At 50.4% G+C, this 25,116-nt stretch overlaps 9 protein-coding genes across 15 annotated transcripts; 5 read left to right on the forward strand and 4 right to left on the reverse strand.

The window, feature by feature from the left end:
* Positions 1-1,579: 1,579 nt before the first annotated feature.
* Positions 1,580-3,230, forward strand: FVEG_10254 (hypothetical protein). The gene has a single exon (XM_018899324.1). The coding sequence runs from the start codon at positions 1,971-1,973 to the stop codon at positions 2,790-2,792; it is 822 nt and encodes a 273-aa protein (XP_018757374.1). The 5' UTR covers positions 1,580-1,970; the 3' UTR covers positions 2,793-3,230.
* A 47-nt stretch (positions 3,231-3,277) lies between these two features.
* FVEG_10253 (hypothetical protein) lies at positions 3,278-8,007 on the reverse strand. Of its 7 annotated transcripts, XM_018899323.1 has the most exons (4): positions 7,727-8,007; positions 6,412-7,588; positions 6,101-6,360; positions 3,278-6,043 (listed from the first exon to the last, which is right to left on the reverse strand). In XM_018899323.1, exons 2-4 carry the CDS (start codon positions 7,493-7,495, stop codon positions 3,989-3,991), a joined length of 3,399 nt encoding a protein of 1,132 aa, XP_018757373.1. In that variant the 5' UTR covers positions 7,496-7,588; positions 7,727-8,007; the 3' UTR covers positions 3,278-3,988. The 7 variants fall into 7 exon arrangements, with proteins under 7 accessions (XP_018757373.1, XP_018757369.1, XP_018757371.1 ...); XM_018899319.1 differs by having other exon boundaries at positions 3,278-6,360; XM_018899321.1 differs by having other exon boundaries at positions 6,101-7,588.
* Positions 8,008-10,750: 2,743 nt separating this feature from the next.
* On the forward strand, positions 10,751-14,752 carry FVEG_10252 (GTP-binding protein rho2). Its single transcript, XM_018899316.1, has 5 exons — positions 10,751-12,103; positions 12,232-12,310; positions 12,364-12,369; positions 12,425-12,616; positions 12,687-14,752. Exons 1-5 carry the CDS (start codon positions 12,072-12,074, stop codon positions 12,975-12,977), a joined length of 600 nt encoding a protein of 199 aa, XP_018757366.1. The 5' UTR covers positions 10,751-12,071; the 3' UTR covers positions 12,978-14,752.
* On the reverse strand, positions 13,835-14,984 carry FVEG_10251 (hypothetical protein). The gene has a single exon (XM_018899315.1). The coding sequence runs from the start codon at positions 14,626-14,628 to the stop codon at positions 14,077-14,079; it is 552 nt and encodes a 183-aa protein (XP_018757365.1). The 5' UTR covers positions 14,629-14,984; the 3' UTR covers positions 13,835-14,076.
* An 8-nt stretch (positions 14,985-14,992) lies between these two features.
* Positions 14,993-16,346, reverse strand: FVEG_10250 (hypothetical protein; the record flags this gene model as incomplete). Its single annotated transcript, XM_018899314.1, has 2 exons — positions 14,993-15,121; positions 15,198-16,346. The coding sequence occupies 2 exons, from the start codon at positions 16,344-16,346 to the stop codon at positions 14,993-14,995; spliced, it is 1,278 nt and encodes a 425-aa protein (XP_018757364.1).
* Positions 16,347-17,799: 1,453 nt separating this feature from the next.
* On the forward strand, positions 17,800-18,640 carry FVEG_10249 (hypothetical protein; the record flags this gene model as incomplete). Its single annotated transcript, XM_018899313.1, has 2 exons — positions 17,800-18,200; positions 18,280-18,640. The coding sequence occupies 2 exons, from the start codon at positions 17,800-17,802 to the stop codon at positions 18,638-18,640; spliced, it is 762 nt and encodes a 253-aa protein (XP_018757363.1).
* A 393-nt stretch (positions 18,641-19,033) lies between these two features.
* On the reverse strand, positions 19,034-21,328 carry FVEG_10248 (transketolase; the record flags this gene model as incomplete). The annotated part of the gene is made up of 3 exons (XM_018899312.1): positions 19,034-19,936; positions 19,993-21,106; positions 21,162-21,328. The coding sequence occupies 3 exons, from the start codon at positions 21,326-21,328 to the stop codon at positions 19,034-19,036; spliced, it is 2,184 nt and encodes a 727-aa protein (XP_018757362.1).
* A 970-nt stretch (positions 21,329-22,298) lies between these two features.
* On the forward strand, positions 22,299-23,260 carry FVEG_10247 (hypothetical protein; the record flags this gene model as incomplete). Its single annotated transcript, XM_018899311.1, has 2 exons — positions 22,299-22,895; positions 22,946-23,260. The coding sequence occupies exons 1-2, from the start codon at positions 22,329-22,331 to the stop codon at positions 23,258-23,260; spliced, it is 882 nt and encodes a 293-aa protein (XP_018757361.1). The 5' UTR covers positions 22,299-22,328.
* Positions 23,261-23,654: 394 nt separating this feature from the next.
* FVEG_10246 (hypothetical protein) lies at positions 23,655-25,026 on the forward strand (the record flags this gene model as incomplete). The annotated part of the gene is made up of 1 exon (XM_018899310.1): positions 23,655-25,026. The coding sequence occupies one exon, from the start codon at positions 23,655-23,657 to the stop codon at positions 24,978-24,980; it is 1,326 nt and encodes a 441-aa protein (XP_018757360.1). The 3' UTR covers positions 24,981-25,026.
* Positions 25,027-25,116: the final 90 nt, after the last annotated feature.

A 25,116-nucleotide genomic window follows, 5' to 3' on the forward strand; every position in this document is an offset into this window, starting at 1 on the left:
TGATGTGTCTTGGCATTAACTAGAATTATGCTTTTCTGTCAATCTCAGGCACTGACCACTAAAGTGCTGCTGCCCGGCATTTTCAACCCCTGAACATCGCCCGTGTCTTTAGCGAGCGATGGTTGATTCGGTACATCCCGATGAGATAACGCGATGAAGGTGGAAAGTATCAGGATGTTCTGTTTGTGGGCACAAGGTTTGTTGGGATCTATATAGAATCAGATCCTCCTACTCCATACGACTAGATCAAATACTTGTTAGCTTTGCTCATAAATCCTAGACTCATGATGATACTGGTAAGTGACTGTTCCAAACTTGGGATAGCCTCAGAGTGTTTGTAAGATGATGAACAGCCATGAGAGATTCATTCTTTTTTCCTCTCTGCCGCCTACAACTTGACCATCTGGTAATGCGATGCAGGTCTCGATGGCGTCGGGATGCGCGACAGGGTCCATCTCAGCTGCATAACGCCTAGGTATGGATGGGTACATACATGTAAGCAGAGGCAGAGCAGAGTAAGCTCAGGGTATTGACCGCTTGCTTATACAACATCTGCTCTCATTCTGTCTAGAGGTTTGTTTCTCCAATCCGTAGTCCGTGTTCTGCTTGTAATGATACCAACTGTTTCTCCAACAAACACATAAACATACGGCAATTGCAACAAGTCAAGTCAATCGAAATGTCACTCTCCCTGATGCTTCAGCCCACAACCATCGTCGCACCAGATGTAAAACTTGGCGTCGATTGGTCGCTGCACCGCCATCCTTGCCAGCCAGCTGTGCTGTGCTGTTAATCCGCCCTTTCAGCCACTTCAATCAGCGCTTGCGGGAAGACATGGCAAAGCTTGGGCTTACGTAGGTGGTTTGTCAAAGAAGAGCCCGAGAGTTCAAGTTTCAGCATGTCAGCAGTAATTCAACGACAGGACAGTGACACCTTCTTGGGAAACTTGGTACATCTTTGGTGTAGAAATCAGATTGTTCTTATAGCAATGTATGAAAACACGTCTCGCTTCTCTTTGTTGATGTTTGTCTTTGTCTTGAAATGCAGCTCAGTCCAGCTCCAGTGCTGGTTAGCGGGTTTAGCTAATAAGTTCCCACCCGTGATCCTGCATCATCAGCAAAGTATCAAGCATCAGCCGTCATCATGGGCATGCATTGGCGTGGATATTGATGATATTCGGCCTCGGTGAACTCGACGGCAACGTACATACAGACAATACCACTCCAGGTGGTTAGCAATATCACCAGTTCTACACCCAAAACTTAACAAAACGCTCACAGCCCTAGCATCTGCAAAACAAAGAACAAGGCATGGACCCTCAATCTCTTCTCATGTCCTATCCCCTTTCAGGCATAGTCAATTGTGGCTCAAGGCCTCTCACCCCCGTCTAGAAAGGATCCGTCTCCTCATCTCCCCTTTTTTTAGCACAAGCAACGCTCTAAAGATCCCCATAATAATAATAAGAGCCTGTAACATGGACATGTTGCTGCCAGCTTTCCAATGCCAGTGGCCAGTAAGCAGTACTTAGCACTGCCAGCCAGCCAGCCCAAAGGCCGCCTCATATCCCCTGCCTCTCTCTCACTGCCTCTGCCTCTGCCTCTGCCTCTTATTTTTTTGCTCTCCATTTCCAAGGACCCTCCCTCACCCAGAGAAACCAAGGTTCAGCCCAAAAAGAAACGGACGGATAATCCCTTCCATTTCCCATCCCATTCGCTTCGTTTCGCTTGCTCCCTCTCCTTGTTTCTTCCTCTTTTTTCCTTCCCTATCATTCCCCGTCAAAACCACCAAACAAAACCCACCCTCCCCCAAACTCATCCTCTCTCCCCTTTTTGGATTGAGCGTGTCTTGGTTTCAGGCGCCCAATTCGTATTCGACAACAGAAATTACAGAGCTTGCTGGGCATCCTCTCGATCGAAACCTAATCTCCAAAAAATAAAATAACGAAAAAAAAACCGCTGAACCCGTTCATCATGCGCTTCTCAACCGCCATCCTCTTCGCTGGCAACGCCCTTGCCGCTGTCCAGCAAGAGTGTCTCGCCAACCACCACGAGGACCTCGCTGCCTTTGCTGACTGTGCCAACAAGGGCGCTCTCTCGTACTGCCTCGCCAACCTCAAGGAGACCGACGAGGCCGCCCTCAAGAACTGCTACAGCTCTGCCGGCTGCTCCTCCGACGCCGCCGCCAAGGAGGCTCACTACACCTTCGAGCGATGCTCCGAGATCGCCAAAGCCGGCGAGCTCAAGAAGCGCTACGAAGCCGCTCCCATGCCCGCCATCATCCCCCGCGTCGAAGCCGCCGCTGCCATTACCGACGGCCCCAAGGCCACTGGTGAGCTCAAGAAGCGTGCCGCCGATACCTCGAGAGGAACCGACTGCTACACCACCTTCAAGAAGAGCACCGAGCAGTGCGATCTCGAGACCGTCTCGGATAAGACCAAGACCGCCACTTGCTACAGCACTGAGATCAGCACCAGCTCGTGCCGCGACGAGGTCCTCTGCACAACCGATGCTTCCTCCGATGATATCTGCATGAACAAGAAGGAGATGGACACCGCTGGTATCATCATCGCCATCGTCTTCGCTGCTTCAGCCGCTCTTATGCTCGGCTACCTCACCTTCATGTGCTGCCGCGACCGCAAGGAGCAGAAGCGTCTCGTCGCCAAGTCTGAGGCCGTCGCCCTGGCCCGTGCTGCCACAAAGAAGCAGCGCGCCGCTCAGCGCCAGCCACTCATCCGCAACGCCTCGGGCCAATCCGCCCCCGGCGCCGGCAACCCCTTCCAGGACCGAATCTAGGCGGATCGGTCTTTTCGAGGGAGGGCTACGGGAACGAGGCAGCTTCACCGAGTCTCCGAAGAGTATTCGTTTCAAAATTGAGCTCTTCGGCTCGCCATGGAGCTACCTCTTTCCAAGCACTCGCCATATCTTTATAATGCCTGTGTGAATGCCAGCGCGGAGGAAATATCCAAGGCTTGGAAATCTTCGAAGCCAAGGATGAAGTGTTTTTCGATACCTTGATATCAGGCCCGAAGGGGAACAAACCTTACATGACATGTTTGAGTATTTTGGAGCAATGGGAAAGGATAAAGTCTGCAACTTTGGTGCGCGAATGTAACTATTCATCTACCTTATGAAATGGGGACGGTCACAGCTAGACGTTGAATTAAAGTATTACGTGTGCTTCCATCCGGCCTCTCACATGTTGTTCATCTCGTAGCCTTCCGCAAAAATGGTTACACGCGGCACATACTCACACTCGCACATGTTGAGGTGAGAGTTGTGATGGCTGGAAGGTTATGGCCAACACAAGCCACTGGCATTGACCAGAGAAACGGCTAGCTTTGGCTGGTACTTCGAAGCTAATTGTTATGGGCGGTGTTGGTCAATCATCGTCACGAACATTATTCACATTCACAGGCCAACTACACGCATTGCAAGGAGTCAGTCAGGGCTAATGGTACGCATGATCCGCTGCTTGAACAATACTCTTTCATTGAGCTCAGCGCTTTTTTTACGCTGTAGATTTCTTCATCGCTTTCCTTCCAACTGCAACATTTGGCAGCAAATCGCGCCTGGGTATTCATGCCACATCTTCCTCTCGACTATTGGTAACATCCCGAATATATCTTCACCTGAAGAAAATGAGCTAACGCGTTGGGCTTAGCCGTCTTCCGTTGATGAAAAATGCCAGAATCTCATGCTCTCCGCTGGTACTGTCTCGGTGGGCCAATCAGCTATATTGGAATAAACTCCGAATCTTTGGATTGTGATCCATTAACTGGAGGATCAAAACGATCGATGTCAGATACGTTCGACGAGCCCCTCAGGTGTAAAGACGACCTCCCTCTTTTGTGACCTCCTAGCAAAGTGATAGGCTGATTACAACTTGCAGAAGGTTCGGGATCCAGAGGGGTGCTCTCTCGCACCAGATCTCTGACAGACAAAGAATTCCGGCCAGTTTGTCGGCCCGCCTCACGCTGCTGAGACTTTTCCTATATTCCCCCTCGCAGAGTTGCTTGACCAGCCACCGGGCTACCAATCTCACCTGGAGCGCCGACGGCTCGATAAAATCCATCATTTAGATCGGGTTCCCATCGGACGGCGTGGCTAAAACCTCCACCGTTCTGTCGAATAACTAGCGTACCGCCTCCGTTGTTGAGGTTTCCTTCGGTGTCGCAAAGGTTGATGAGAATAGCTTCTGAGATACTGTCGCCTGACAGTGCCTCAATTCTTGACTTCAGAATTGAGAGGTCGATGTAACCTTCTTGGTCACCCGAGCCAGCGAGTTCCTGGCATGCCTGGCAGAGCATTGCGCGAAGTTGGGGGAAGCTAGGGTGTGACGCGGTTCGAAGAGAGTTGAGAGCAGGAACAGGAGACATGCCAAAACCAGGAGGTGCACTTGGTGCGCCCCAGACAGGATTGTTGAGCCCAGGAGGAGGCAAAGGATGTCCACCGACGCCAGGAGGGCCCCACGGATTGGGTGCCAGCGGAAACGCTGAAGCCAAGAAGGGACTCGTGGTATAATCGGGCCTCGGTCCAGGTGGTTGGTTTCGCACCCCCATAATTCCTTCGACTTCGAGCGGCTCGTCATCTTCCAACAGAGCCCGACTACCCAGATGTGCAGTTTCATCTTCTTTGTCGCCAGATGAGCGGCCAAGGTTTATGCTTCCAGGACGCCCAATGGGAGCAGGTCGGCCAATGGGTTGTGCTGGGGTTGGTGGTGCGTCAAATTGGAATGAACTTTGGCGATGATGTGTTGATGGGGGCATGTCCGTCGGTATCGGGAATCCATTCATGTCAAATTGATCGACTCCTGGCTGTGAGAACCCTGGTGGTATCGGTAAGGGAAATCCACGTCCAGCCGGCCCATTCATGCCAGGAGGAGGCATCATTGCACCAGGGCCGTGTCTAAACGCAGAAAAGCCATCCTGTGACATGCGATTGGGGAAACCCGGTGGTGCGGGGTGATGGTGCAATCCTGGGGGCGGATGCATTCCCATAGGAGGTATCTGGAAAGGAGATTGTCCTGGCAGTCTCGGTTGTCCATTTGTTGGAGATACCGAGTGAGAATGCTGAGTGCTTGCGCTTCCGTGGCGCTGGCCAATTAGACCAGGGCTCATGATGGGTGTCATGGAATGAGGTGAAGGGTTTTGACTAGTAGACGAAGCTGTAGCGGATTGCGCTCCACTGTCTTGCTGCGAGAGGGTCCGAGGTCTTATGGGAGTCGGTGCTTTGGACATTACAGGAGTGGCGACAGGAATCTTTGGGGAGGCGTAGCTTGCAGGATTCGAAGGTTGTTGTGGAAGAGCTGCCGGGATTGGTACGGGATGCTGGGAACCACGCTTCGGGATTTGGATTGGTTGTGATGATTGACTTGCCGCCTTCTGGGCAGCTGCCTTCTCCTCCTTCAACTTCTCCTTAGCTTCTCGGGCTGCTTGGGCATCTTTCTGAGCCTTTGCAGCACGAGCTTCTTTGTCCCGCTTGTCGCGCTCTTGCTTGTCCTTCCGCTCCTGCGCCTCGCGCTCTTTCTCCTCCTTTTCTTTCTGTCGCTGTTCTTCCCTAAGCTTCTTCTCTTTTTCCTTGGCTTCGCGGGCCTTGCGGTCTTGTTCGGATCGCTCCTGAGCTCGGCGTTGTCTCTCTGCCTCCTTGCGTAGGCGAGCTTCTTCGTCAGCCTTCTTCTGCGCCTCCTTTAGCTTTCGTTTCTCTTCAGCCCTGGCTTTTTGTTCAGCGACCCGTTGCTTCTCAGCTTCTAGACGAGCAGCGTCTGCAGCAGCCTTCTCTGCCTCTTTACGCGCTTTCTCCTCGGCCAGTGCTAGCTTCTTCTGTGCAGCCCTGTCCTTCTTCTTTTGCGCGTCTTTGGCCTTCTTAGCTTTCCTCAATTCGGATTCTCGATCTTCGGCCTCGAGTTCTTCTAGCAGCCTCTGCTGACGCTCCTTGGCGACTTTCTCCTTATACGCCGAGAGAACCCTTTGTTCAAACATTCGGGCGGCGAATATCTGGAACATGCGTCGGCCTTCCTCCATTCGTTGCTCCTCCGTCATTTGGTCCTGGCAGCAACACTCAGTATGGGACTGGGATGGTATCACAGAGGGGTTTGAGTATACCTCTTCCTCCTCATACTCCTCATCCTGACTATCATCAAAGTCATCTTCCTCGTCCTCTTCTTCGTCGTATTCGTCTTCTTCAGGAGGAGGATGATTATGTGGATTGGAGTATGAGCCATTAGGGTGACCGTAGCCCCTTGAGAAGTGTTCGCGGGCGTCTTCTTCCCGAGCCATCCTACGTTCGGCAAGCTGTTCCATCATTTCGATAAACCGCTTGCCGTCGTTTTTCAGGAGGTCATCCGCCACGGTGAGAATACCACCTAAGTCCATGTTACCATATCTGCGGAGAAGTGAATCAAGTAGCTGCGTACCCTTGACTTGGAGGCTATTGCCAAACGTCAAGAAATCGGCGACGTCCCGTTCATGTGAGTTTTGATATTCTTCGGGAGGTTCGTCGTCGCTGTAGTCATCGTCCTCCACTTCGTCTTCGCTGTAAACCTCCTCCAGCTCGTCCTCATCTTCGTCGTCTCCCACATGTTCGACTATTCGACCCCGCGATGGCGGGCGGTTGGTATAACTTGATGGCAGGCCCCGGGGCGGCCTTAGAGCGAAATCTCGAGCTGATGGTAGCATTGGTGGTCCCTCGCCTTGGTTTGCGAATTGTTCAAGTTCCAGATAGTAGGCATCGTAGAGGCCTTCCAGTTCTTCCTCAATTGCATTTCGCTTCCGTCCGCATACAGTGCAGCTGCATGTATGCTTCTGTTGCTCCTTCATCTTCTTCAGAACAGCATCCTTCTCGACTTTGACCAAGGATTTCCGCTCATCTTCACCCAATCCAAGCCAGAACGCTTTTATACGTTCGCGCTCCTCTTGATTGCTAGTGCTCCATATCTTATCGCGTGACATTCCAGGGCCTTGCGACGAGTGCGATTGGGGCTCAGATTCAACAGTTTCGGGTACAGGTGATGTAGGATCGGCATTCCCTCCCTTCTTCTTTTTCTTCTTGTTCTTCTTCGATTTTGAATCCGAAGGGGGGTGTCCGTTTGTAGTTGGGCCTGTTAATTCGCTCGCCAAGACATACTCATGCTCGTCGTCGCTTTCGACCTCTTCGTGATCGGCGGGTCCACGGCCTGAGGTAGACCCTGTGCGTGCACCACCGCTCGCGACATTGTCGGTATGTCCATTCGCAGCTTGCTGTGCGGCTTTTAAAGCAGCCTTCTGTCTACGCTTCTGCTTCTTGCGGTTGACTGTTGGAGCAGGGTCATTGTCCGGGTTGGAAGCCTCTAGTGGGGGGGCACTGGCTTTAGCAGTTGTGGGGGTCGGAGGCAAGGAAGACTCAGAGGTAGCGCCCTTAGGTACGGTGATAAACTTGGAGCCATCCTTGTTGGTGTATTTTGCCGTACTTCGTGGTGATACCGGAGTTTGGGCGGCCGGTCGTTGGTTGTTGGCCGGCATGATAGGTTACGGGAGCTGAGCAATCGAGGGCATGAAGATGCTGTGCGCGACACGTGTCTGTCGATGGGAGGACGGTGTATGAGGAATATGGTTCTGTAATACGCGAGAGCGTGTCAGCTTGGAAGCGGAGGGTATCGCGCGTGTCAAGACGGTGAAGTCGTGGTCGTTAGGCGGCTGCGGGCACGTTGCAAGTGGAGGGTCTCTGGGGACGGCTCAAAATGAGGCACTCACAGTCGGAGAGCGAGCGGCCAAGGTCAGGGTTAGGTCAGCGATGACGCCTGCGGGGAAGGGGCCCAATGGATTGATTGTTATTGCTGCTGTAATAAAATCGTAAGCGCAGTCGGAGGGTTTTATAGATACTTCGGATTGAAGATAAAAGAGTGCGGAAATGTCGTAACGTTCTTTGTCTGGTGTTGTTTGATGCTTCGAGGCTCAAGGCTCAAACACGATGGATGGGACGGTAGAAGTCACTCTTTGGTGGAGTTGCATAGCACCTGTACTTTCTCATGCAGCCGAACCTGCCCAGCGACACTGTGATGTGGTCAGGCACGCATCTGATTGACGGGATATGCCCCGCTATTCCCCTAGCCTGGTGTAGCCTGGTGTGATCTCGCACGTGATGTTGAGATCTGGCGATTTGGTTTGTTTGTGCCTTGCTGAGGGTGGGGTTACAAACAGCAACCTTGATGTCAACGTCACTCGTCTCGGGGCTACCCTGAACCTGGGGATGAAGCAACAGAGACAATCAATTCTTTGTTTGGCAATCATTGAAAGACCCAATTTGTCTATTTCTTATTTCTTGACTGAAGGCTGGGTCATTATTGTTTCTTGTCTGTTGCTCAATTGTGCATCAAAAGCTTCCAATATGTAAAGCGAAGCAATTGTGAAGTGCATTACTGGTGTGACCATCACACTGACCTCGTGACTCAAAGTCCTTTAAGACCTGTTCTCTGCATTTCTACCACTTCTGGATTCGAGAAGCAATCAATAATTCAATATTATGACAGGACTGTGACAGGGACCAGTGCATGTTTGACAAAAAGATAGACAGACTACGTCTTGGTTATTAACGGTGGGAAAACACCCGTTCCGTCTTCGCGAGACGATCAATACTCTATACACACAACATCACCGGGGAGCAACCAAGGCAGATCACCGTCAGAAGTATCAGGCCCGAATTAAGATCTTCACATCTCACGCCGATGTGCAGAACAAATTTGACTACCAAACTTATTATTTACAGGCACTACGATGGTTGCCGACGCTGTGCAACATTCAACTTGGCCAGCACAATCGCGCAAGAGCCACATGAAAGCCTCATAGACTCGACTCTATCTCTCATTTCAACAGCTGGGTGAGACCATGTGGAACAAAACTACGACATACATCTCAGCGCGCAAACCCATGTGTGTGTGACAGAATGCCAAATTGAGACGATGCCGTGTTGCCCCTTGCCTATGCATGTTGCAAACGACGGAGGACAGCATCGACGGGAGAGGACGACGCAACATGTTTCGGCTATTTGTCCATACATAGACGAAGGATTCTCAATTGCTGAAATCTGCCCGTACAAACGCCGCCTGGAGTACCACTCACATTGAATCAGAGCTGATGGGAAGGGTAAACGGATGCGATCTCTGCCCACCAGACGAGGAGAATATGCGGGTAAGACTCAAGCAACCATCACGACGCTGACAGCCATGCATGCATTATTAGGACGAAGGATCGTGGCATCACTTGCAAACACCACCGCAGCCTTGTAGGGCAGTGAGTTCATCGCCTACTGTGACATCGGCCACGAGGCATCGTTGTTGCATTCGACGTAAACAGGCAAAGACAGTGAAACGGGCCAACTAGCTCATCGGGTATGCCCGTAGAGTATGCTGTCATCTTTCGTGAAGGATCCACGCAGGTGAGAATTGAAGTTTTTCTGCACTAACGTCAGAGAAGAAAACGACCTTGAAGGGACGTTTGCAGACATCTATACGAACGTCAGCAATGCGGACCGCCGGCGCAACTCACAAACACCGATCTTCTTCTCACGGAATGCATATTATCATGCTATTAGCGTGAGGGAGCCAATATGATGGAGCGCATTAACGGGATCATCCGCAAAATGGTCGAGTTCATCTCATCCGATGCCCTCAAGTAGTATGGCATGAAGTCTTGAGACACGAGCTAGTTCAGTTACTATTTCTATTTCTAGGGGACTTTTCCATCATCGCTGCACAACAGGCAATAAGCGTCAGGGCTAAAGCAGTAGTTCGTCCTGGCCCTTGGTTTCCAGGGCTCCAGGGCTGGTCTGGTTCCTGTTTTTAGCTTACCGGCTGGCGGGTGTGGGTTAGTCTGCACAGCCTCAAATGGCGGCGGCCATGCATTTTTGCATCCTGGCAATGAGATTGGCTGGCATGACGAGCATCTCAGAGCCCAAATGTTTAATCCTCCGAGTAAAGACAAGGGCACTTTTGATGTGGATCTGTTGATATGCTTGTCTAGATCTGAATTCTGTCGTTACTGTCGTATTGAAGGACACCTTGGCCCTGTCGCCCATGGAAGCTATCGATGCAGAAACAAAACACAGACAGCTAATTCGTTGGACGAGATATGAGCATTGAGGATGATAGAACGGTCCGTGAGTTTTGTTTGGCTTGGCGGAGTTGAGTTGAGCTGAGTCTGAGTCTGAGTCCGAGAGGCTCCACGACGACGAAACTCTCCACCGACTTCTGTTTACCTAATTGAATCTCCAGTGAGGATTTATGACGGTTGCCGAAGCGGGACGGCACTGCAATTTTGTTCCCAAACCGACCCTTTCTTAGTATTCAGATTCTTCCCACTGAGCTGGTACAGGGCGGAGAATGTCAGAATTAACCGAGCTGACTTCAATCATATTACTTGTTTTGGATATACAGTTGTGGATGCTCCGCCACAGCACAGGGGGTTTTGCTTGCTTGCTGTCTGTCTGCTGCAAGTCGCATCAATAATGATCAACTCATGATGGGATGGGCTATGCTAATCAGATGCTGCTGATGACAAGACCTCCAATTGAAGACCCTGAGTGACTTTTCCTAAAGCTACGTAGTCAGAATGTCAGAAGATGCCGTCCGTTGTAACGATCCATTCTCCGGCACATCTCGTGTACCTTTAATCCATGTCGATCAACAACCACAGACTTGCCGTAGCATGCAACATGAAGCAACTCATGCTCTCGAAGCCCACTTTGTGATGATGCGCAGTCCACTCAGGCTGCCCAGCTGTCACAGAACCTGCCCGTACTAGAGAACTTTCAGGGCTGTCGTCCTCCACTAGACCTCACCTCATCATGCTCAGCTAAAAAAGGTCCCCCCCCGGGCCCGGTTTCTATGTCCAAGGTCCACATGGTCTACCCGTTCAGGGGAGCACCTCAGTACAGTGAGTACAGTGCAGTGTAGGTACTAAGGCAGTCAGTGAGTCTGTCGGGCTCTCCACCGTCGCCGTCGTAAACAAGCCCGGCTGTTCCAACAATAGAAAAGAGGCTGCCTCTCTAGCTTTAGATCTGCCGCGTATAGTATAACTAAACGTTAGGTTCTGGGGGATATCTTTAATTGGTATCAGATTATCGATCTATTCATTCCTTAACATCTCGAATGACTCGTTTCATCTTTTCTACTCTGCACAATCTTCAGAACCTGATGCACATCAGCCCAGCCCAGCCCAGTCCGCCTCAGCTCCATTTTAGACTGAGGCTAACTAACTAAAGAAACAGGTCGGCCTGACAAAAAAAGAACAGCACCACCTCACCACATTGACTGTCGTATCATCTCAGTCAATCAATCATCAGTCCTGCCCGTTATTCTTGGTCTCGTATTCCCAACCCATCAAACCTCATTCTTTCATCTTCTTTCTTGTTTCTCTACTATTCTATCTATCCATTCTTTGAAGAACTTGTTCATCCAACCAGCGGCCTGGCACTCGCTCCGTCCTAGACATTTACTCTCACCATTAAAAACGCGCTGATCTCACTGCATAAACCCAGGACTGACTGCACTGCATTGCACTAAACTGCATTAGTACCCTGGCAGCTGAACCGTATACTAGCACAGTATTTACGTACCGCCTGCACCTGGCCCGGCTTGTCCTGACCTGGCTGGTTCCATCTGGCCCTGTCCTCCTCGCTCCACGTCCGCGCGCTCATTCAGGTCCGGACGTCCCTTGTTACTTTACTCACCCATCCAACGATTCTCTTACCAAAAAGTCCGTTGGTAAAAAATAAGGGGTCCTATCCCAGATCTCGACGACATTTCTCTGACCGAACCGACCTTACTCTCCAATTAATCATCATCACCTTCATATCACTCAACCCAGCCCTATCCAATCCCTTTCGGCCTAGCTTAGCTTGTTCCTGTTGTTATCACCGCGACGACGCCCTCTTGAACGCTGTAGCTCGTTGCTCTTCCACCCATAATCAATCGACGGCAACGATTAAACGACGCATCACCCAGATCTGGGGCCCGTAGCAGACTCCAGATCCGATTCTCTCCTACGATCAGTCTCGAAACGTCATCATCACGCAGCCTCGAGGCCATATAACTCAGTCATCATGAGCGCAAATCCTAGCAACGTTATCCGCAGGTACGACTTCATCGCGCTCCAAGCTCCGCTCCCCATCCGGCCCCAAAACGATGCTCCTCCCTGCCATACCAATCATGACATGCCCAAGATTTTTGAAGATCAATCAGATTGCTAACAGCGTACCGTAGGAAGTTGGTCATTATCGGTGATGGTGCCTGCGGCAAGACCAGTTTGCTGAGCGTATTTACGCTAGGTTACTTTCCTACAGTGAGTCCTCCAAATCTACAAACCGTCATCAAAACTTGCTAACCTGTTTGCAGCATTATGTGAGCCTCGACCGTAACCCCTTGCGACGACGATTATTGACTTCGTATTATATAGATCCCCACAGTCTTTGAGAACTATGTGACAGATTGTAGAGTGGACGGCAAGTCCGTCCAGCTTGCTCTATGGGATACCGCTGGCCAAGAAGACTACGAACGATTACGACCGCTTGCCTACTCAAAAGCCCATGTCATCTTGATAGGATTTTCCGTCGATACACCAGATTCCCTTGACAATGTTAAGCACAAGGTACGGCCCCCTCGGCATGCGGTATGCGCTTAGTGATGAACCCTGGAAAGCTGACGTGTTTCTCTTATAGTGGATTGAGGAAGCCACCCGCCTGTGCACCGGCGTTCCCATTATTCTAGTTGGTCTTAAGAAAGATCTTCGAGAGGACCCCGTCGCGATCGAGGAAATGCGCAAGAAGTCGATGCGTTTTGTGTCTGAACATGATGGAGAGGCAATTGCTCGGGAAATTGGCGCGAAGCGATATCTTGAATGCTCCAGCTTGAGCGGCGAAGGCGTCGACGACGTATTTGAGGCTGCCACTCGTGCCGCTCTGCTGACCTTTGAGAAGGGCGAGGGCGGCGGCTGCTGCGTTGTGCTGTAAAACCGTCAGCCATGCGCCTCCGAACGAACCACCATCCACACCACTTGGATGTACTCACACACAACACCAGGGACACCATGCAGCTGTTCCTAGGCTTTATTTTTAAGCGATCGATCACCACTTCGCCTCGGCCGCAATATCAACATATGTTCAGACAACTGGAGACGAGTGTAGATTTTTGGATCATCAGGGAATCAATTTAGGATATAGAGGATTTATTGCTCGGCGCCCCAGGAGGACATCTTCCTTTCTTATACTCTACACTCGCTCACTCTCAAAACTCATCATCACGGAATTGAAGCTAAAGGCAGCATCACATTCCGGCGTTTCGGCCGACCCGATCCTATTTACTATCTATTTATTCCACGGCCAACCTTCGCCCAAATGACGGCATCCTCACTATCACGTTTCCTTTCTGGCGTTGTTATTCAGCAGACAATCAACATGTAAAGACTCGCTCATTGAGTCTTCTCGACACAAACAAGTGACTACCATCTAGCCATACGCACCCTCATTTTTATTACGATCGAAGTGCACTTTGGATCTGTTTCGAATACTGGCCATGTCCTCTTACCTGTCACTCGTAATATCTGAGCGGAGTTGCAGAAACATCTTTCATATACTTGGCATCCTGAAGAGAGGCAAAAATCGGAGAGGAGCAAGGTGCATGGGCAGAAAGAAGGACACTTGCATGATTTGGCTCGAGCGGGTTAAGATACGCATATTCACTCTCTGTATTAATAATCGAATAGCGGCATAGAACTGGCTTTGTCGAGCGTTGGAAAGATGAGAGTGAATCAATGACACGGATTAAGATGACGGGAGACTGGCGCTGTCCCTCACGGACCTGATACTTAATGAGAGTGATGATCTTTGCATCTAATGTGGTTCATACATAACTAAGAGCTATCTTTCACGACGTCTTTGAAAGGATTGAGTGACCTCAAGTGGTATCTTGCCTTCCCTCGGATGGACTCAATTAAGAATCGTAAACATTGGCTTTCTAATTCCTGTCATCTGGAAGCTGCCTTATCATACATACAGTACACGTTCTATTAAAAACAATTTTTTTTCCCCCGGTCGAAACAGTAAACAAGCTTTAATCGTTGTTCCTCTTCCACTCATGGTTCCAAGCGTTCTTAGCTGGGTGGTCTGTTTGGTAACGAGCATACTCAATGGGAATTGCGTCAAGACCCCAAACACCCTTCTTTTCCATAGCAACACGGTACAGGTAGCCCTCGTCTCTGTTTCCAGGGCCAACTGTTTTGCGCAGCTCTTCACAAGCATTGTACATGCCGCTGAAGATGCGGGAGCGTTCCTGCTCAGTTGCTAGATGCTGCTGTCGACGGAAGAGTTGCCAAGCGCGGTGGATGGTCCAGTGGCGGAGGTATCGAAGACGGGCCATTCGTAGAGGAGGGGGAGCGGGAGAGAACATGTTTTGGCGCAGCGTGCGGATGCGGTAGAAGTTTTCGGATTTAGGAGCTGCGTGCTTTCGGCGGGGAGGGACCTTGCCGGCATTGGGGTTCTTCGGTGCTGCCTTGGGAGGTGTGCGAGCAAGCATATTCGTTGTGGTAGAGAAAAGACGGGTCGTTTGCGACGTAGAAGCAGGCTGGCGGGCAAAAAGCCCGCGGAGAGAGATTATTGAAGACATCGTGAGGTTTAGTGGTGCGAAGTGGGCGGGGGAAGTCTCAAGTTGTTGGCCAAGACATAAATATTCAGGACAATTGTATTGTAACAATGGTACAATCAATTAAAATTCCAAAGGAATTCGCGGTAATGATCGTTCGGTGGTTCGATTCGTCTTAATTCTGTGTAGAGAAAGAGAAAGGCTCAACGGACTGTTGTGCTCCGACTTGTGTGTATTGATTGGTTTGTTCTCGGGCCTGACGCAGTTTTTCCTGGATCAAATGATCGTATGGTTTGAGTGCGTCTCGGCAATCACGCAACACGGGCAATTTGTACTCAACACTTGGGTTGAGTGAGTCGTATTGGAAGGTTTGCTCATTGTAGAGTCTCTAGATGTCCTGCACGAGGAAATTGTTAGCTTGATTCGGTTCGGGTAAATATTTGACCGCGTCCAACTTCAACTCAGACTTCAAAGGCATGTCATAAGACGTTGGTGCCTCGAGTCCTTGGAACCATTGCTTGAATTCAGGCTCAAATCGAATTTAAAACATGAGTAGTGCTGGAATGGGTAGAGCTGGAAGGTTGGAGACTTACCGATGACGGCCCCTGATTTTCGTAGATAAAGAGTTCTCGACGATTCCCGGTATGGAATTGCTCCCACGCCATTAATTGTAGCTGCTCGTTCCAAAGGCCTGCAAGATCTTGCAGTGACATACCGGTGGAAGTTGTGAGAAGATTCTCTAGATAAGGCGACTGAACACCTTCGTCGACTTCAGGCACATCTTTGAGTCGACGTATAAGCCACGCAAGCTCTTGGATCGTTGCACGTTTGCAAATCCAGTCTTTGGTGTTTTGGTACGGAAACATACGCCTTTGGGAAAGCCATGTCCAATCTTCTAGGATGGCTTTGAAAGCATCGGAACATATCACCGCTCTCGAGCGTAGGGCTTCGTGTCTCGGGAGTTCGGCTTTGTGAGACCTTCCGAGATAGTGATGCATCAAGCCGATAAACAATTCCGAGGCTGGCTTCCAGAGGGCCGAGAGGCGTAGCTGATGCTCCCAGGAGCTTCGAGGTACTTGGCCTTCATATGAGAAGTTCATTACGCTCGGCATGATGTTCAGACCTTCAGTGAAGGGCAAAGAGTCCGAGTATCGGAAAATAAAGGTTCCTGGAGAGTATCCGAGAAACCACCTCCCACAGCGCATGAATGCATACTGAATGACTCGGAAGGTTTCAGAGCGATCTCCCATCATGACTTGGACCTGCCTCGCTAGCTGCCTCGGGTAATTGTAGGTGACCATGCTCAGAACGTCCCTCGGATCAAAATATCGGCAGGTCTGCTCGGTTTCCAGTATATACAAGAGCTTTGGCCAGGCTATATCATGGAGCTGCTTATGGTTTTCCATGAGAGTGTTGCGAACCTCTTCCGGCAAGCTGGCGGCTGGTATCTCAGCTGTCTTAAGCAGACCATAGCATGCCTGGTAAAACCCTTGGTCGTCCACACTCTTAGCCACCATTGCCTTGAGGTGATCCTCGATAAAACTGTATCGTTGCTCTTCGGACGGTGGTACATTCATGTGACAAATGAGGTAGCCGTGTGAGCGAAGAAACTCCCCAGGGTCAGAACGAGACTGGAGGCCCTGGCGGCAACTATCACAAGCCTCCCGACCCTGACCACATTGGGGACGACCACTTGCCGGGCGGCCACGGCCGGCCCTTCGAGTTCCTCGATGCACTGGCATTTCGAGAGAATAATACAAGTGTTGGTACAAATTTGGCCTGCAAGAATGTCTGGTTAGAATACCCAAAAAGATAGGACTGAAGGGGACGAGGATGGGAAGATACTGACGAGAGAGGAGAAGTGGAAAGCGAAAGGCGATGTAATAGGAAAATCAAAACAGTGACGAAAGAAAAGAAAAGATGAGCAGGGTGCTTTTCCCATGCTTTATATATACTAAAGGTAGACTTGCCGTTTAATTTTATGCTCGCGAAGTAACCTATGAAACTTTATTAGGATGGTAAGTTTGAGTTACCACCTTCAGGGAAACAAGAATACTTCTGAGTCCAGACTTCCAGGCGAAGTGAGAAAGGCCTAAAAGCATTTAGCAGAAACATGTACAAGTCAGTGTCGGCTCGGTAGGCCTTAAGTCTGCTCATCTAATCCCTTTGGCACCTTTCTTCACTGTCAAAGGAGACCACCACCATTACTAAACCAAATGGTGATAAAATCAAAAACAGTATGGATTGAATTTTCAACTTGATCATTAGAAGAAGTCACGTTATTAAGCATCGCTGAGACTGGAGCTTACTCGAGAAGCAGCAGTTGCTTAACAGAATATGGGCCGAAACCAAAGACGAAGGCATGAAAACCAAAAGAGTCCCTTTTGACGCTTTGGCAGTGGACTCCTACCCAATGAACTTGAAGCAATAGAAATCACTGCACATATGTGATAGGATCAAACGCAGAAAGGTTTGTGGCGGCGTAGATTAAGAAACGGAATTGGAAGTATACCGTTGACTAGAAGTTGAACCTTGACTTAAAGGGCACTATAGTATAGTAGTCGGTAGGTAGAGACTTGATTTTTGTGACACCTCACTACCCCTAAAGACGCCTGTCTGATAGAGAAATAGTTCGAGATAGGAATGAAATGAAATATCATGATAAATGTACATTTGTCTCTTTTGTGGTGGTAGTATTGATAGACGCTGCGAGAAAAGGGGCACCGATGACCTTCGACATCGTGAACCTGAAGCCTAAGTCACCCAAAAAGAAAGTGTAACGGATACAGTTTTTGCGCTAATTAACTAAGATATTGGAGAGACAAGTAGCTTTCGTTTTTGAAAGTAAATCCATGAGTGTCAAGTCATCTACTGGTCGGAAATCGATCAAGCTCTGATATCTTGCCACAGATTCACTGACACTGCCGCCCGTCTCACCTGACTTTCACACGGACTGACAGTTCCGACCTATTCACGTATTGAATTAGTGTAAATTTGATAGCTTTTCCACAAGCTTCTGTTGTTTCCCTTTCACCACGAACGAACTTTTCCTCACACACCAACAAACTCATCACACACCTCCCTTCACCTTCACCACAATCCTCTTCACACTTACAAAAGTGCCTTACAAGGTATTTGGCAAACATATTTCACGGATACAAGCAGTGAATTAACCCAAAGAAACAGATAAACAAAATGGACAGCCCTTACGCCTCCAGCACCGACCCGTCTTCGGACTCTGAGCCTGATAATGCACCTCAGGCTAATGATTATGGGATCCGATGCCGAGCCCAGGAACGTTTGAGGGTGCCTGGCGCTTCCGAAAATAGGTCCAGCCTAGCACCCGAGGACCTAGAGGATGTCCCGCTTGAGGATGACAACTCTGACCAGGGCGAGCTTGAGGAAGGGTACGAGATTCTCGACAGGGCGCTTGTTCGGGGGGCGATGCACCGGGATCGTTCCATGAACGAACTCGCCCCTGACGAGGACTCCGATGATGATGAGCCCTCCTCTGAGGAGCTCCAGTTCGACGACGCTGGAGCGGTTGGGTACTTTAGCACGATGCTCAGCGAGGCTGAAGAGGAGCATAGCCAGAGGTATGATTTGTGATTGCTCTTAGCTCTTATCTCTCGGAGCCATCTAAGTTTATGAACATACAAAGCTAACTCATGATAGCACCTCTCAGCTTATCCAGAACCCTTCTGGCACAGACGTCCCTCAGGGGGTTCTTGCTGCAACTGCACAGATTGCGCAGAACAACCTCGCTAGGTCATACGCGAACCTTACCGGCGGGCTTACTTACACTGCCCAGCGTGCTCAAGATGTTATGGTGACCACTGCCCAGGCAGGGAGCCATCTAGCTGAAGGGACCTGGCGTGCTGGCAATGGTGTCGCGATCTGGGCTCAAGAACGTTGGCCCAACATGCCTCGCTTCATCAACCGTCGGGTGTTGGGTTCTCTGGCTGAGATTGTGATGGAGGGTGTTCAAGCCTTGCCACCTTCGGACTCCATCGTCCGCCCACAAGGAAGGCGATGATTAGGGGACTAAGGTAGGCTATGGCTCTCTGCCGCTACAAGTGACGGATTGGGTGCAGCTATCTGGCTCCGGAAGCCAGTGGGCATGGGATTATAGGAGAAAAGTCTTGCTGTTTTTGTGTCTTTCTTTTGCGGATGATACCACTATATTAGGACGAACAGAGCAATCAGCATGGCGCCCGGAAAATGGAGCATGGAATTCGTAGGCGAAAAGTTAGTCAGGATCCTTTGTTAATGAAGGGACAGGAGGAAGCATTCGGGATCACGCATCAAGAGCCGGCGCATACAGAACAAAATTGCTTTACTATGCAAAATACCATTGTGTCATCAAAAAATTACATTAAACTCCAAGTTACATGCCCTAATCCTTTATCCATTTTGAACCAAATCATCATTAGTGCTCGTGTGCCACGTTGTTGAGATCCCTGAATTCGCCGCGTAGGCTCTCGATCCCTTCCGCCTTGACCTCGCGGACAAGCTTGGCCACCTCAGGGGCAATGACGTTCTCATCAAAGCCGAAGTATTTGTAGGCGTCCTTACCAGGCAGTGACTTGCCAAAGGTAGTCATTGAGTAGCCAGCATCGGCGTATCGCTCCCAGCCGTTGACGGCGTAGGCCTCAATCACAACTCGAGGGGCGTTGGAGCGGTATTGAAGGACTTGGCGTTTGTACTCGAGGGGTTGGGAGTTGAAGAGACGCTGGCAAGGGAACGAGACCACGCGGGCCTTGATGCCGAACTTCTCCTTGAGGACCTCACGGGTCTTGACGGCGAAGACCATTTCCGCACCGACGCCGATGAGTGTAACGTCGGCATCCTCCTCCTCGATGAAGACATAAGCACCCTTCTGAACACCTTCGCGACTGGAGTGCTCAGGGTACTGCTCGAGGTTCTGACGGGAGAGCGAGATGATAGATGGGGTGTCCTTGGCCTCGAGGGCGGTGATGAAGGCACCGGCCGTCTCTTCGGTATCGCAAGGTCGGATGTAAAGGAGGTTGGGCATGGAACGGTACAGAGCAGGGAGAGCAATCGGTTGGTGGGTTGGACCGTCTTCACCGGTACCGATCGAGTCGTGAGTGGCAATGTGGATGGCTTGGAGGTTCTGAAGAGCGCCCATGCGGACACCAGGGGCGGCGTAAATGTAGAACATGAAGAAACTTGAGGTGACAGGGAGAATCGTGCCCTTGCCGTAAGCAGCGAGACCGTTGGAGATTGAAGCCATCGCATGCTCACGAATGCCCCAATGGATGTAGCGGCCGGAGTAGTTGCCATTGATGCCGCAGGTGGTCTTGAGGTCGGGCTGTTGCTGTGTTAGTGACAGTCCACTGGCTGTGCCTGTGCCAGGGGGAAACTTACATGCTGGAAGTCAACCTTGTCCTTCCAGATCATGTTGACAGAGGGTGACAGGTCAGCTGTGCCGACCATGAAGTTCTTGAGTTTCGCAGCCAGGGGGTTGCAGATGATACCGGCAGACTTTCGGGAAGGTGTAGGAGCGGTAGGGAATGACTCCTTGGTAGGGATGATGCTCCGCCAGTCGTCAGTAAAGCGGCCCTCGACACGCTTCATGAACTCTTCATGAAGATCAGGGTACTCCTTGCTGTAGGCATCAACAAGACTCTTCCAATTCTCGACGAGGCGGTCACCACGAGTCTTGCGGTCGTGGAAGAAGTTGTAGACCTCATCAGAGACGACGTAGTGCTTCTCAGGGTCCATGCCGAAACGTTCCTTGACAGCCTTAACACCATCGGGGCTGAAAGCGGCACCGTGGGCTTTGGCATCGCCGGCAACCTTGCTACCAACTCCGATAACAGTGTGAATGTTGATGAAAGTGGGTTTGTCGGTACTGGCCTTGGCTTTGAGGAGGGCCTTGACAATACCCTCGACATCGAAACAGCCGTCTTGGACCTCGATCACGTCCCAACCACAGGCGCGCATCTTGGCGTTGACGTCCTCGGTGTTGCAGAGGTCGACACTACCATCGCAAGTAATCTGGTTGTTGTCATACATCACGACAAGGTTGTTGAGCTTCCAATGGCCAGCCAGCTGAATAGCCTCAAGGGCGACACCCTCCTGCAGACAAGCGTCACCGATCATGCAGTAAGTCATGTTGTTGATGAGATCGTAGTTAGGCTTGTTGTAAGTTGCCGCAAGGTTCTTAGTCGCCATGGCGAGACCGACAGCGTTGGCGATGCCTTGTCCGAGGGGACCGGTCGTTACTTCGATACCCTCATGCTCAATCTCAGGATGACCGGGCGCCAGTGAGTCGTAGTTGGATGAGTGGTAGGACTTGAGATGCTCGAAGGTCATGGCCTTGTAGCCTGTAAGATGAAGGAATGTGTACTGGAAGAGACATGTGTGGCCGTTGGAGAGGACGAAGCGATCGCGGTTGAAGTAGTTAGGTTCGTTAGGAGAGTACTGCATCACGTACTTCCAGAGGGCGAGGCCAATGGCCGCCATACCCATAGCACCTCTGTAAGTTGATCAGTAAGTGCCATTTTTTGTCTTTCAATACTTGTAAGTCTTACCCAGGATGGCCGCCTTTGAACTGCTCGCAAAGATCAGCGATCAAGCAGCGAAACTGTCGCAAGGCAAGATCAATTGTCTCTGCGTCATCGTTCTTGATCAACTTGATAACGTTGGAAAGAGCTACAGGCTCTTCCTGCGTCTCTGGGATGATTGCGCTTGGTGCCATCTCGGACGGGATCTGGGACTCTGTGATGCTCTTACAAGACGAGTGGATGATGAGTGCAGTTGAGAAACATCGACAGTGCCTCTTGAGTTATAGAGATTTCAAAAAGACATCTTTTGCGCGTGATCTTTCTCACAACAACGGTGATGTTCGTTGTGGCCATGGCACACAGGGTTACCCCAACAGGGCAGGGGAAAGCGCCGTGGGGAAATGTGCATTTGCTATTTGACGTGGGGATCTTGATGAGTTTGACACTATTGGATTGAGAGAGGATCGGGTTCTGGATCAGGAAGTTGGAGGCACCAGATCACGGCTTTGCCTGTTGAGGTTAGAGAAGAGATTGCGCTTAGAACTGCCATGGTCTTGATGCTTGGGGGGTATCGAGACACTATGACCATGTGGAGAAAGGTTGCAATTATTTGGGAGACGGACATAATGATGAGGCTAGTGTGCCGTCTCTAATCTGTGTTGTACAATTCTGGGAACCTGCATTTGCGACAGAGTTTGCTAGGTGAAAGAAACAACCGGACTTGTTTGTAGAACCGAAGGCTGGCAAAAAAAAAAAAAAAAAAAAAAAAAGGGCAGTTCAGGGGCCAAGATACGGTGGAGACACCCCTGTATTTGTGTCTTGCCCAACACACGACCATATCTTTTTGTCACCTCTTTCAGTCCTGGAAATATGTACTGGATCTTAGCGAAGACCACGACTGTTGTAGTGAGACGTGACAACCCCCGGCTACAGTTACCTCGTCACATCAACCAAGAATCACTCTTCAAACTCAATTTGAGACACATCATTCTTCGCATCGACCTTCCAAATGGACCCCATGGCGGTAATGCTTGGCTCAACACATCTTCGGCGCTTCCAGAAATGGATATCCGTAGATGGTATATCCTGACGAGCGCGCGTCTCCAAAACTCTGTCTCCCGGCAGCTTCAATTCTTTTCTTCACTTGCCATTTCTTTACGATCTTGTTGATACCCATACAACTTCACCGTGACAATGGCTCCCGCTATCGTATCCGACATTGAGCTCCCGGCCCATGTGCCCGAGACCAGAGAAACACCCGCCTCAAAAGCATCAACGTTCAAGCTCTTCTCCCTCGAGAACAAGACCGTCGCCATCACAGGCGGAGCTCGCGGTCTGGGTATTACACTCGCCATTGCCGTTGTCGAAGCCGGCGGTAGTGTAGCTTGCCTCGACATCCTTGAGGAGCCATCACCAGCTGAGTGGGCACAGCTCAACAAGATTGCTACCGCCAATAAGGCTTCTGTCTCATACAGAAAATGCGACGTCACAGAAGAACAGTCCGTCGAGACAGCGATGAAGGAAATTGCTGCTGAGGCTGACCAGTCTGGAGCGCCTTTCTGGGGCACAATTGCTTGTGCCGGCATTCAGCAACAAATTGCGGCACTAGACTACCCAGCTGCCGACTTTGACCGTATCCTACGAGTGAATGTCACTGGTGTCTTCAATACTTGCAAGTATGCAGCTCGCGTTCTGCGAGAGAAGAACAGCCCTGGAAGCATCGTCATCATTGGAAGCATGTCAGGCAACATTGCAAACCGAGTAAGTCCTCAAAGCATCATCAAGCATACCCACAGACTAACAGCGGACAGGGACTCTCTTGCACAGCTTACAACTCCAGCAAGGCTGCTGTTCAACAAATGTGCCGATCGGTCGCTCAAGAATGGGGTCAGTACGGTATTAGAGTCAACACGTTGTCTCCCGGATACATCAGAACTGCAATGACGGATCAATTGCTCCAAGAGAACCCCGAAGTGGAGAAGACATGGATGGCGGGTGCTTTGCTGGGCCGCCTGGGTGCTCCTGAAGACTTCAAGGCGCCCGCGGTATTCCTGCTGTCCGAGGGTGCTTCGTTCGTTCATGGAACAGATTTGAGGGTCGATGGAGGACATTGCGCATCTGCATGATTGATTAGAGCGTTTGTGAATACAAGAAACTTTACGATTTGATTGCGGGATGTCCTAGAAACGTGCAACGGTCGGGATCAACTGATTGACCGCCCGTTCCACGTTGCTGACGAGCGGCCGAATGTCATCTTGGAGCTCAATTAAGGCCGCATGAAAAAGAGACACAGTTATTTACCTCAGTGAGTTATTCAAACGCCAGGTGACCTTAGTCTATGGCGTTCACACTGCCACCACCAAAATCATGGCGCTAATTCAGCCTCTGGTGTTAGTCGCGGATGCCTTGCGAGGTTGTTTCAGTAATTTGGCTGCCTCAGCTGAACACATCCAATATAAAAGGTGACAACTACCCATATTTGGTCGTGCCTTTCAATCAAAAATATCACAATAAATCGCGATGGCCTCTATAATCCTCTCAGACAATGCACACAAGACGCTGGAGCCTTTACACCTCCAAGATCGTATCATCGGTACCATTTTCGGCTCAGCGCTTGGAGACGCAATTGGCTTATACACCGAATTTCTGTCCGCCGACATCTCAGCAAAAGCATATCCCGACCGCAAGTTTACGTTGCTCCCTGCTGAAAATGCAACGCCTTTTCGACGCGATCATCATAGAAACTTCCATCGTACTGGAGAATGGACTGACGATACCGACCATGCTGTTTTGATACTGCTCTCATTCCTTCATAGCGATGGCCAGAAGCTTGACCCGCAAGACTTTGCATCAAGGCTGTCAGTATGGGTGCGCATGGGGCTGAGAGCGCTGGACACCCTGCCTCTTGGTCTTGGACGTACCGTCGGTGGGATCGTGCGCAGCAAATCTTACTTGGACGATCCTGAGGGCACAGCGCGCAAGTTCTGGGTGACGGGGAAGTACAATGCTGCACCCAATGGAAGTCTGATGAGAACACACCCCCTGGGCCTCATGTGTCTTACCAAGTCCGTTGAGGAGACCTTTCAGATCGCAGCAGACTTCTCTGTCGTCACACACGTTGATCCCAGATGTGTAGTCTCTTGCGCCATTGGCACGGCTCTTGTTCGTGGCCTTATCCTCGGCGAGATCTACGAAGAACGGCAAGTCGACGAATTGATCGAGACTGGCCTCACGTGGTATAATGAGCTTCGCGAAAAGGAATTGCAGGATCTAGAAAAGAAAGGCGAGCCTCGTCTGGACCTTGACGAGTTCAAAAAACATGCAACAGCTCAATCTCTCACGGACCTCAAGTTGGATGAGAGTTACAAGATCGGATACGTTTACAAGACATTCGGATCAGGTATCCTGCTTCTTCGACTAGCACTGCGCCAACTCAAGTCTTCCGGACAACTATGCTCCCAGCTTGCCATCTTTGAGAAGCTCATCACCGATCTGACGATGGAAGGCGGCGACGCAGACACAAACGCCTGCTTTGCTGGTGCTCTTTTAGGAGCATTGCTCGGATACAAGTCCTTGCCTCCACATTGGCGCGATGGCCTCCGTCATGGCACTTGGCTTATGGAGAAGTCTGAAGGATTCTGTGACGTGCTGGGTGTGACAAAGGGCTCATACTCTGGGTCGCGGGACAAGGATACTGCGGAAGATGGCGGACGTGGGTTCTTGACGGATGCACAGATGGAAGAGAAGTGTATGAGGATGCAGGCATGGATGGCACAGGAGGAAACTGAATGGAAGAAAAAGCAGGAGGCCGACAAGAAGAAACCTAATTGGTTTGCTTGGAAATAGTTGTGGAACGATGCCGTGCAGCCTTTTAACGACATATGTTTGACCGCTTTCAATCACTTGGATTATGTTACAGTTCCTGCTCTCTTAAACCGACGTAAACAATGACTTTGGTATTTGCCAAGCCAATAGCATATAT

This window comes from Fusarium verticillioides, chromosome 9 (assembly GCF_000149555.1).
Source record: "Fusarium verticillioides 7600 chromosome 9, whole genome shotgun sequence".
Lineage (NCBI taxonomy): Eukaryota > Fungi > Ascomycota > Sordariomycetes > Hypocreales > Nectriaceae > Fusarium > Fusarium verticillioides.